The sequence below is a fragment of the Merops nubicus genome, unplaced genomic scaffold (genome assembly GCF_000691845.1).
Source record: "Merops nubicus isolate BGI_N331 unplaced genomic scaffold, ASM69184v1 scaffold46858, whole genome shotgun sequence".
NCBI classification, from domain to species: Eukaryota; Metazoa; Chordata; class Aves; order Coraciiformes; family Meropidae; genus Merops; species Merops nubicus.
In genome coordinates, this window is record NW_008628562.1 from 1556 (window position 1) to 14115 (window position 12560).

The following is a 12560-nucleotide window of genomic DNA, read 5'->3' on the forward strand; positions in this document are numbered from 1 at the left end:
TGAGTATCAGCGTCTCCCTTAGTCAAGTTAGGTCATGGTGTTGGCGCAATGTTTTTGGTGTTAGGAGTGGGAATGAGATTAACCCTTAATGACACTCTGCCATTAATTACTGGGCCAGGGAGAGTGCCATTGTTTCAGTCTCTGCTGACCCAGCACAACATGCCTTTTTTTTCCACTTTTCCCTGCTTGTCGAGGGACCCATAGCTGCTGGAACTGTGATTAGCGAAGGCACGGCTCCAACTTCCCCATGCCACGAGGGCCTCCTCTCTCCATCCAGGATGTTGGCTGAGTGCAGAAGCAGCAAACACGCCTGCAGCCCCACAGAGGGGTGCTCGCAGCCCAAGCCCATCTGCTGACAGATGTAGCTGGCCCAGGGTCCCTGCCTCTGGAAGGTATTGACTACACAGGCTTTGCTTCAACACCTGGAGCCGGGCTGGCCAGTGCTGCATCGGTCCCAAACTGTGCACGTTAGGTCACCCGCGTGATTGCAAGGGAAGCGTGAAGGTGTCATCAAGCAAGAACCTCCTGAACGCTTTCACTTTTCACTTTTAATACATCCCAAGAATTTTTTAATGCCACGATAAGCCATCTCTCCTTATTTTGTTTGTTTTCTGTGGGTCTGTGTCCCCTTGCTGCCTATTCACCCAGTCCCCTTCCATCCCCCAGTTCACCACGGGCACCTGTACCGACGCCGCGGTGCATAGCTGCGAGCTGTGCGGCAAAGGCTTTCGCCTGCAGCGCATGCTCAACCGCCACATCAAGTGTCACAGCCAGGTGAAGAGACACTTGTGCACCTTCTGTGGAAAAGGCTTCAACGACACCTTTGATCTGAAAAGACACGTCCGGACTCATACCGGTGAGGATGTGTTCAGGGGGGCTCGTGGGTGGCCATGGGCAGCAGGAGGCGGGAGAAGGGGCGAGATGGGACAAGGATGAGGAGAGGGTCAGAAGTGAAAAGGCAAGAAATACAAATGCCGGTTGAACAGCGTTTGCCAAACACCATGGGGATGCACTGGAGGAAAGGGAGGGATGTGTGTGACTAACGGAATCCCAGGAGAGCTAATGAAACCCACGTGGGGCAGTGGGGGTGCGTGAGCTGCTCTGCAGAGCCAGTGTAGGTGCAGCCACACGCTGCTGGGCCTGGGCCAGCTAGATCGGGATAACTCACCTGGGATAACTCGCTGCACGTTCTCCTGAGTCCACTTGTGAGTTCTTGTGTGTACTGGTGAGCAGAGGTAGGTGGTGGACGAAAATGCTTTGCCCTCTAGAGGCAGCGAGCAGCAGCTTCTGGTTTGTTTGGGTTTTTTTTTTTTTTTTTTCTGTTGTGAGCCTTCCCTGCTGGCAGTCCTGCGGGCTTGGGTTATGGCTTGATTTTGGCACTGTCTGGAGAAACCAGAGTGTGGTTCATGCCGTGCCTCCAGCCTGTTCAGGGAAAGCAGGCAACGCATCTGACGTCTGCTACCCCTGTGCGCTGCACCCCTGCCTGCTGCGGGCTACCAGCTCCTCCAGCCCCCTTTAGGAACCATTTCCCTCTGCACATCCGGCTGTCCAGATCAGTTTGGCCACTGGCCTCAACCATCTCTACTCACTTGTTGTGCAGGTCACAGCAAAGGCTGAAAATCAGGAGCAGTGTGTTGAAAAATCTGACAGTGGTCCCCACTCTGGATTGGGCAGGGATAAAATAGTTGCCTTTAATCTGAGCTAGTTCCCTCCTCCCTGCTCGCACCTACACCTGGTGAGAAGTGCAATAAAGGGCACTGTGGTTTAAGCCCATGATGGCACTGGAATAAAGAAAAATTGTCCCGTTCCCTGCTCTGATCACTCTTGTTCCCATATCGCTCCTCTGGGCTGGAGGGATGCACTTTCCAATGGCCACTTTGTGGTGGGGTCAGTTCCTGAGCCAACCCCAAATAGTGGCAGTTGTGTTTCTTTAAACTGGATCAGGTGCCTCAAGTCCAGCTCACTGGTCACAGAAGTGCTTGTCCTAACTGGGAGCAGGGAGCAGGCTGCCTTGTTGTTTCTCTTAAATCTTTTTGGTAATAGAAGCAATAGGTTAAACACACATCAACCCCATCCTCCCCAAGCAAGATGCTTTCTGGCAGGCCAAGCTGGCTTTGCCTAGGAGGCTTTGACCTTGCGCTGTACGGCATCCAGAAGATGCATCCACCGCATCTCCCGGGCACGTTCCAACTTCCCAGATTTGTGGTTACCTACAGGACCTGCTGATTGTTTGGGCTCGCTCTGCAATGCCCATTTTGGCTCAGGCACCATTACCCAGGCAAACTGCTAGAGGTGATGCCTGCCTGTTGGTAGGCAGGAGGTGTTTCTTAGCAGTAGAGCTCACAAAAACAATGCTGCCTGTCTCGAAGGGAAAGCATTGGCCAGAGCCAATGTTTTGGGCTCTTCTAGTTTGTTTGCAAAGCCTTCATGTGGAAAGGAAAACTGCTGGCTGTGATCAGGGAGGTGCTGCTGGGGTATGGCTGGAGTGTGGAGTCGGTGCTTCTGACAGAAGTGATTTTTCAACTTGTTCCTTCATTTTCTGAGGTTCAGAAACTAAGCCCAAGTGGGTCTCTGTTCAGAGTCTAAATAATATATATATATGTATATGCTGTAGCAAGTAGGGTTGAACTTGCTAGACAGGAGTAGAGACAATTTTTCAAAATGCTGTAAGGGCAGAAGGATCTCTATACTGGATGGGAGTGAAAAGCCACTGTCCTGGAAATGTCAATCTTATGGTTAGATTGTCCCCAAATTTACTAGAAATCTGGCACCTCTATTTCTCCTCTCCAGTGTAAAGCTAGGATGAACACTCACATACACTGTATTTGCCTGGCATGACCCCTCCAGTGCTTGCATTCATGCCTGTGGAGCACCATAGGTATCGGGAACCAAGAATAGTGAAGGTTTAAATTGCACTCAGATGAGCATGAAAGTTCACCCAAAATACTTTTAGTAAATAACATTTTAGTGTGTGAATTCCATTAAGATTTGGAGTTTTCCCTCCAATTCAAGTTTAATGTAACTGGAGCAGTCTCACAGCAGTAGATGTTAGGAAGCTTTAGTCTCAATGGTTTAAGCTGATGCACTAGGATAACCTTTTACAAGACTTGCAAAAATGCAATCATGATACTGCTTCTTGGAACCTATTTTAGTTTGGATTTCTGGCAGAAGGATCAGTAACTGAGTGGTGAACTTCACACAATGTGATTACAAAAGTTACACCTGTCTGTATGGACTTACTTGCTTTGCCCTGTTTTGCCTGGCTCACCATAGGGCTGACCTTTCAGACACTCGTGTTTCACCTTTCACTGGGAAGAGAGAGGGGTTTAGGTAACACTTTGCAGCAGTTTTATGGCTGGTCTTTGATTGAAAACTTACTGAGCTAGTCTAGTAAGTAAAATCACAACTGGTTTAGGTTTTTTCAAGTGTCACAAGCCCCTCAGCTATCTGGCATTCAAGTACTGGGGGACTGTTGTTAAATTGGTGTTGACTTGTGCTAAAGTGGATACTCTTGGCTGCTCAGTACTGTTGTAATGTTGGTTGTCTGTACTGAATGAAACTGCTCAGGCATTCAAATGACAAGCCCTTCTCCCTCCTCTGGAGACACATACATATTTCTTTCACCCTAACGCACTTCTAGACCTCGAGCTTGTAATCTCAATCATCAAATCTATATCCTACAAAAACACTCTCATTCCTTTGAAGTACTGTGATTGCTGTATGTTTGTGTTGGGCTGCTGTTCACTGAAGCCTCATTAAGCTTTGCTCACTAAGAGAAAAACTTAGTAAGATACGAGTTTCATTCATTATAAAAGCCAAAATGAAAAGTTAGCTGAAACTGATAGTTTTACCTAATCACAGGACTTCCAAAGGACTAAAGGGCTAAGTTTTGCAAGAGTTAGTAATGGCTTCTTTAGGACAGAAGTGCTGATGTGCACCTCTTATCCTCAGCATCTGCCTACATCTCCTTCAAACATTTCTCTCTTTTCTGTACCTATTCCTGAAAACTGTAGCCTGAAAGTAAGATATTTTATTTAGACAGATAGTTCCTCAGACTATGGCTCCCCACTGCTAGGTATTTGCTCAAGAGCTGATATGCCAAAGCCTTGCTCTTAGCCAGTTCCTTCGTTGGCCGACAGAAACGTGAACCAGAATAGTAACTGCTGACTTTCCATGTTGCAGGAATTCGTCCTTACAAATGTGAGGTTTGCAACAAAGCCTTCACCCAGCGCTGCTCCCTGGAGTCCCACCTGAAGAAGATCCACGGGGTGCAGCAGCAGTATGCCTACAAACAGAGGCGAGACAAACTGTATGTGTGTGAAGACTGCGGCTACACGGGCCCCACGCAGGAGGACCTGTACCTGCACGTTAGCAACGTCCACCCCGGGAGTGCTTTCCTCAAAAAAACCTCAAAAAAACTTGCAGCTGTTTTGCAAAACAAACTGAGCCCTGTCCTGCAGAGGAACTCCAAAGATGACAACAAAGATGAGTAACATGGTGGATTACAGTGGTCTAAAGGAATGAAGTTTACATGTAGGACTATATATATATTATTTTTCAAAAAACTCTTTTGAAAGAAAGCCCTAAAATGAAAGGGATGCTTTTGTTAATGTGACTCTCTTGATGCTGGTAGAACCTCAACTTGAAAGATATATTCCCATATGTTGCAAACATCAGACTCATTTTGTCTCGTCAAAGAAAAAGGACAGCTTGGAAGAGGCTGTCACCTCATGGATGGAGTGTTTCTGTTTCAGCTCTACCACACGTCCAAGTGGCTACTGAGAAATAAATTCACCTTTCCCCAGCGTGTTTTGTAAAGATAATAACCATTATCTCCCATAAAAATAACTTTTGAGAGGTTTGGGTGAAAAGTGCCATGTTAGAGCAGAAACTAGTACGTTGTTCTATGCAAAATGAATTAAAAAGGTCTTAAGAACAGGAGTACATTGTATCAGTAAATAAGTTAAATCGTGCAAATAACCTGAATTCTGCACTCTGTGCAGAACATTAACAGTTTCTGGAAGCATCATCCAAGGTGAGCTGAAACTTCTTTTAAGGATGCAGAACTATTTCCTGCCAAACTTTATTAGTGAATCACACTATTCCAGGGCAGACTTATGGCTGTTTTAGGTACTTTAAGCTGTGAAGTTACTTTCATGTTTAAATTTAAGTGTAACTTTTAAGTTCTCATATTTGTCATGCTCACTTTGGGGATTATTACCAGAACCTTTTAACATCTATCAGTATCAACCCTGAAACCCAAAGAAAACACTTTAATGACTTGAAGATATCTATTTTCTGTTATGACAAAATGCAGTTTTGTGTGTATTTTATGGTGTGTGTGTGTGTGTTTGGGGACTTTTTTTTCGTTTTTAATGTTCAAGTGTCCATTCACTAATACAACAGAGCAGTGCAGTGCAGTGGAAAGGGAGACTTGGCCTGTCTCTGCCTCATGAGGTCAGTGCAAAACTGTAGGCAGGAATCTGGCCTCTCATCTGTCACCACTGTCCGTGCAGAAGGCTCCTAGTGAGAATGATGCTACAAGGGAAGGAGTGGGATGGTGATGATGATGTTGAGGGACTGGTACATCGTCTTTGCTTTGGGATTTCCCCAGGAGTCCCGCTCCAGCCCCTGTTGACCCAGGACAACCAAGAGGATAGCCTGTAGGGACTATGGAGTGTGAATTTATGGATAAAAAGGGGAGAGGGATGCCCACCTAACTCATGTTGCTGAAAACACCTGACACTTCAAGACTCTTCAGAAGCTGCTGCAGCCTGTACTGGGCACTTGGGTATCTCTATTAGGAGTGACAGGATGTGGTGGTAACTTCCTGAGCAACCACCAGGTACTCTGAGCACGTGTTATTCATCTGTCTCTCAACTTAATGGACACAGCTGCTAAAAAGCATTTACATAAATTTAAATGCATAACAGTTAATGATTTCGTTTGTAAATTCCAAAAATCCTTTTCATGCTCAAAATAAAGCTCTACATTTGGGGAGGATGCACTGTACTTTATGTCCGTTACGGCAGCTTAAAAGTAACCACCTAAAATACAGTCAGAGCCAGGACATTTATAGTAATTACTACTAAAATGATAGAGTCTTTATGATTCTTGCAGAGATACTAAAAGTTTATTGATTTGCCTCATTTTGTACAGGCACCTCGTGGGACAAAGCTTCTAGGGGTTTTAAGGCATTTGTAATATTAATACTTCACTCAGCACAACTGTCAGTGCTTGGGCCCTTGAAAACAAGGATAATAAAGCGATGCTACTGTGTAAAGAACAAACTTGTCACCCTAAGTAATGGGAAAGTTTGCACAATACTTTAATAAATGGGAAGTCCACAGGAAAAAAAAATCTGATACAAATTAGAAGATCCTTACTTTGCAAAAAGAGCTAAAGCTTACGCTCTGATGCCCAGTTCTTCTGAGATGATGCCATTATAACTCAATAGCGTAAATAGAAGGTTGCTCACTCTGAGCAAAGCTTGTGTGCTTGCAAATCCATTGACAAAACTGCTTGGCTAAGCAAAGCAACAACAGCTGGTTTGGGCAGTTGTGCTGGCAACATTTGGCTGTAACCCGCTCAGTGAGGCCTCAGGCATGAAACTCAACTGTAGAGTTCAGCTCCTAGGTGGGACAGTACAGTCCACCTAAGCAAAGCTGCTGCTGGGAAGGTGTGGCTGACACCCTCCCTCTCTAGCTGGAGGGGTGTGTGTGTATGTGTGCATGCCTGTGTGGTGTTTTTTTTTCCCCTCCTGTAGCACATACTGCTTTTGATTTCCCTCTAATATCACTGCCAAAGCACAGTCCTGCTAGAAGAACTACAGACACATTGAGGTGGTCCATCCATGTGATTCCAGTCAAAGCATTCACAGCAATGGAGAAGAGATGCAGTTAAAAGCACACAGAAGAAAACACTCTGGATGAAGAGCAGAGCTCTGACAAGGTGGACCACGTAGCTGATGTAACTGCCTTGACTGTCTGTCTAGTTCTTCTGCAGAGGGCAAATACTGCCTGCAGCAGATGCCTTGGGCACCTTCATTTAACAGGCTGGCAAGTCAGCTTAAACTAGTCACCTGGTGGATTTGAGCTTACATGACACTGGCAACGGCCATTTACCAGTTCTGTTATGGGACAAAACTGGCACTAGCTTGTGCCTCTGCAGAAGTGTTCTAGAGCTCACTCAGAGATGCCTGAGGCAGCCACACTTTCAGAAGTGCTAGACACAGTAACTGCCACCGCTCTGGTACAGACTCATCCAGTAATTAAAGACAGGTTTACAAACTGACATTGCCAGTGAAGCTGGCAGCCTTCCTCAGACACACGGGCTCAGTTAAATGACCACAGGTGAAGCAAACACGTGCCCACACTGCCCAGGCACCAGACCTGTCCTTAATTTGCTAGGAGGCAGGATGAGGCTAAAACCTTACATGTTTCAGAGAAATCTAATGACTGTACAATGCACTGACGAAGGCAATCCTACCCAAACACTGGATAAACAGAGTGTGGAACAGTTGAGCAATCTCAATCACGCAGAGAATTCAGCATGTTTTTTCAGCTCCTGCTTCTGCCCAGGCATCTTACCTCTTGCTTATGCCCACCTTCTCTGTATCCACAGAACCACCTTTCATGGAAAACTGACCATGTTCAGTGACATTGAACCACCTACTTACAAAATTCTGTGATGTGGGAAGATACTCGTGAAACAGGTAGAACTTCTGAGAGCTCAGGCAGTGTTGTCATGGTTAGTCATCTCTGAACCCAGTTTCTCAGTCTCCATGGTTTGTCTTTTTAGATACAAATCTAATTAAGTACAGAGTAATCATACCATCACCAGGCCAGGTTTGAATAAGCAAGAACTGCTATAACAAAGTTTCATTGCGTAGGTATCCTTCTGGCTGAGCTTCTGGAAGCTTCTGGATTGGTCACATTTTTAGTTGTAACCTGCAGTGTTATTATGAAAACTCATACAGACAATTCAGAGAAAACAAAGAGAATGAAGAAAAAAGCCTTCCAGGTGTGCAACACACAAAGCAATACCACCTGACATCATCAAGTCTCATTTTGTGTCTTACAGACTTGATTTTATGAAACAAGCTTCAAAAATAACTTTTGTTTTAGAACATTTATTCATGAACTTATCTGAAAAAAACCAAACAAACAAAACAAACAACCCCAAAGTACAAAAACTAACCCCTCCCAAAAATCAGTCAGCAGCTCTTCACTTCTTAGAAGGCCTGGCTTCAAAGTCACACGCCTGCCTTTATAAAGAGACTTCCTCTCACTGACAGTAGCTCTATCTTGACACTGGAAATCATTCCACACGGGTAGGCTCCTTGTCAGCTCAGACTCACAGTGAAGTCAGGAGAGCTCAAGACAGCTGCAGGCCTGGCCTGCACAGAGCCTCACAACCCAAGGCACAGAGATGGTTTACACTAACACAGTTCTTTTATGTGGACCACACAGCCTGTTAAGAAACCTGCAGGAGGAGCCACTAGAAGCAGTCACACTCCCCAGCTTTCAGGACACTCGCTGAAAATTTCTGAGTGTATTGGTTACAGTTCTGCTCCTCTTGCTAAGCCACTTCTTTTAAATGATCACTTTGCCTTAGTATTGTAATTAAGTGCTTAGGAGAACTTTGGTTATAATACTTAGCACAGTTTTTCCAGTTGCTGCTGTAAGAAAAACCACAAATAGTAACAAGCCTGCTAACAGATACCTTTGAGATGAGCAAGACCTAAGCTGACTGAAACCCACACTACTATATTAATTTATCATTTGCATTTCTCTCAGCTCTGACAACACAGATGTTATTTTGCTTCAGTTCACCAACCTAAAAAACTTCAGTTCTGCAACAGGTTGTGTTTGGGTTTTTTTTGTTTGTTTGGGTTTTTTTTCCCCACAAAAATGGCAGAAAAAAAAGATGATTTGATTGAATAATTTTACTTTTCAACAGAAACTTTCCTATCAACCTCGGGTTGTATAAACTATGCAGGGAAAAACAGGGATTGGTTGAGTTTGTCCTGCTTGGTCCACTTAAGTCACCTAAAACATAAGCAAATACACATTCCACATGCCAAATTTCCTTCTTTTTTTTTAAACGAGGAAAAAACCGCTGACTTTAAGAAATCAACTTAAATTCCTCAAAAATGAAAACGTGAAAACGTATAAAAGTGGCATATTTAAACAAAGGGTTCTTGCTTTGGCTCTGTGTTCAGACCACTTGCCTCTGCACAGCTTAGTTTGGGTCACTTTCTGTCCATGTACTCTTCAAGACGCAACAGCCACTTGTTCCAGTACTCTGAGCACAGAGCAGGATCCATGAAATGTGGATGTGCAGGGGAGCCGTCCTTGTAGGCAACCACAATGAGTCCACACCTAACCTACAGTTGCAAAGAGAAGGCTGTCAGAAATTCAACATTAACATGCAACTTCCATCAGCGATTCCAAAAACTATACCCCACTGCGAAATGGCATCTTAACATGTGAGTATTTTAAATAAGAAATAGGGAACAAAATTGAGCTATAAAATACTAGGAGACTAACACTCAAATGATCCAAAGAGTCAGTCACGAGTCCAAAGCTCTGACTGACTTCAGAGGACTTCAACTCTGAGTATCACAGTGATAGGGTCTATTTAAACCTTGCAGATGGTGGTAGAACTCCCAATGACTGATGAGGTCCTGCCTGGGGCCATCTCATCTGACTGATGCCATTCTCCAGAATCAGTCTGGATGAAAATGGTTACTTAGGTATGTTCTGATGTTTTCATACTTTTAAACATCTAATCCAACTCCCAAAGAGCCACTGGTGTGAAGAGAAAACAGTGGGGGACAGAAGGCTAACAGCAGAATTCTAGAATTACTGCCTGTGTTTTACTCTGTAAGGATCACGTCTGTTAAGCGCTTGTGTTTACTGACCTCTGTAGTATTCCAGAACATCTGTTGGACAATGAATTGCCCTGCACTCTTTTTTTTTTCCCCCTTTCTTTATATTTTCCTCCTTCAATGCTCTGTATTGAAGTAACAATTCTTCAGGCCGAGCAGGCCTGGCTAGAAATGTGTTTGGAGTCTATCCAAACTGTTCTGATTGACCAACACACCGCCCTCCTCTGAGGAGACACCGGACAGCTTCAAAATGCTAAGTAAGCCACTTAGTCCCTCATTTGCTTGTGGGATATAGCAGCATAGGATACAAGCAGTGCCTGCCCACCTCATTTCCCTGCTTGCATGCTCCTCTGCTTCACTTCTCCGCTGTCCTTCTCTTGACACAAGCAAACAACACAGAGAACAAAGCACTGGGAGCTGCCCAGACACCACGTCACTGTGAGTTCATCTGACCCAGGATACTGAGCATCCCTCAGTCCCACCAAGCAGTTCCTTAAACCACTGAAATTACGCTGCTGACAGGCAGAGGCAGCAGGATTAGCAAGAGCAGTAGAGTTTTTCACAGTGTGTCAGCTTAAACTGATCTAATACTGGGCTGCTTTGTTACAGTTCTAACCAGCAGCTCTATGATGGACAACAGGTGCTCAAGGCAGTGTGTGTGTGTGAGGAGAATGAAAATACTGTGGGTGCTGCTGCTTGTCTCGGCAGGTAGCAGGCCTACTGACCTGGAACTCATAATTGGCATCATGATTTATGGCTCCAATATATGCTGCAACCTGTAACGGGTTGTCAAAAGTATTCTTCAGAAATGGCTTTGGTTTCTCTGAAGTTTTCCAGTCGATCACACACAACTGGCCTCTGCATAAGAGAACGAGATAGGACAATGTTTTAAACTTCAGTCACAAGTAAGCACTGTCTCACCCCCAAATAAGGGATGAGACAGTGAAGAAAGCTGTATCACTCTCAGTCTGTTTCACCCTGATATCATGTTGCTCAGTATTATGTCTAAGCAAGTCTCTTCTACAAAAATCAAGACTTACTGATATCTGCTGCAGTTTCTGGCAACTGCTGAGGATCACTTAACGCTGCCCTGCTCCCACCCTGTTCCAGTAAGGAACCATCCACCACAAACAACAGAGCTTATGTCACTGGGTTCATCCAAGGGAGTTCACCCATTTCACTGCTCTTAGAGCTCTGCTCAGCTTCCCCCAGGCAGCTCCAGCCTGGGACACGGCCTCCCACACGGCACAGAGCACCACACAACACTGGGGTTATCAGGGTCTCTAGAGGAGGAGTCCCTCACCGGTACTTAGCCACACAGTCTACCAGGCCCAGATACTGCAGGGTCTCGTGCTGAACTGCACTCTCCAGAGCTTGCACTTCACTGATATCTTCTAAGACCCGTTGCACACTTGATAGGTAGCCGGAAAGAGCAACATCTTCTCTCTGCTCCTTAGCTGCTGTCTTTTCAGACAGGAATAGAGACTCCAAAGCTGCATGAAAGAGCTCTCCTTGGAGGAAAAGATCTAAGAAAAATGGGAAAAAAAATCCCACATTTTAGACGCTACTCATAATACCCAATGGACTTGTATTCTAGATATTACACAACATAACTCTTAAAACAGTCGTGGGTTTTTTTTCCCCCCCTCTTTTTTGTCACTGAAAACTTCAGTATGTGGAAAGAATGGAATGAGACAGAAAAATGAATTCTCAACAGCGAAATCAGTATCTCTTAAATTAATACTTAATTTACTTTTTTTCTCACTAATTACTTAGAAACAAAATATCATTTTCGATTTATTGTGTATTCAAAAGCATTTGTACATTTCTACAAATGAAAAATATTCTAGGCTGCTTTTGCTGCATTTGCTTTTTCTGCTGTATTGGTTCATTTGAATGGAACTAATCTTGTCCTGAAATGGGTGGGTCTAGTTCTAGGGGTAAGGGCTTATCTCAGCAACTATTCCAAGAAAGATAAATTTTAAATAGCTTTGTAAGGTTTGTTATGTCACCTTATTCACTGAAGTGCTCAGTAACTCAAGAAGCATAAACACAGGCTATTCAGTCTTAGAAAGCATAATCATTCAAGTAAGGAGTGCTTGGGTATTTATCAACCTTGCTACAAAGAGGCTACATACATCAGCTCCTCCCAGATCCCCTTTGGTCCTAAGGCTTGGAGAAAGTCACCTTTGTAGGTCTTACAAAATGAAAACCTCTAAATGCATGGCAATTTCATGGAAGAGGCTATATATACTGGATAAACTAAACAGTTACCAAAGAACTTCAACGTAAACAGCAAGACACAGGTTTTTAAGCACTCAGAATGGTAACATTTCAGAATGATTATTTCCATCTTGTTACAAAGTAGTTTTGTAGCTGCAGACAGATTCAATAATAGCAGCTGGAAAATATCTGTAAATAGATACCAGCAAATAGAGACATAAAGGAGAAGTAGACAGAATCATACAATCACTATAGTTGGAAAAGACCTCCAGGATCATCAAGTCCAACTTTCCTCCAAACATTTCCCTAACTACTAGACCATAGCCTCAAGTGCTGCATCTACTCGTTTTTTGAACCCCTCCAGGGATGGTGACTCCACCACCTCCCTGGGCAGCCCGTTCCAGTGCCTCACCACTCTCTCAGGGAAGAAATTCTTCCCAATATC

The 12560-nt window shown here is 44.4% G+C and overlaps 2 protein-coding genes across 2 annotated transcripts in view; one reads left to right on the forward strand and one right to left on the reverse strand.

Annotated features, from left to right (window-relative positions):
* The window catches only part of OVOL2 (ovo-like zinc finger 2), a 6133-nt gene extending 1549 nt beyond the window's left edge, over window positions 1-4584 (forward strand). The window contains exons 2-3 of the mRNA XM_008946675.1: window positions 667-856; window positions 4183-4584. Of these exons, the coding sequence (XP_008944923.1) occupies window positions 742-856; window positions 4183-4493 (426 nt within the window). The 5' untranslated portion in view covers window positions 667-741 and the 3' untranslated portion in view covers window positions 4494-4584. The remainder of the gene's footprint in view (window positions 1-666; window positions 857-4182) is intronic.
* A 4601-nt stretch (window positions 4585-9185) lies between these two features.
* On the reverse strand, window positions 9186-11418 carry LOC103779060 (mitochondrial genome maintenance exonuclease 1-like; the record flags this gene model as incomplete). Its single annotated transcript, XM_008946677.1, has 3 exons — window positions 9186-9388; window positions 10618-10750; window positions 11196-11418. Coding segments are annotated over 3 exons (491 nt in total), but the record flags the coding sequence as incomplete, so codon positions are not given.
* Window positions 11419-12560: the final 1142 nt, after the last annotated feature.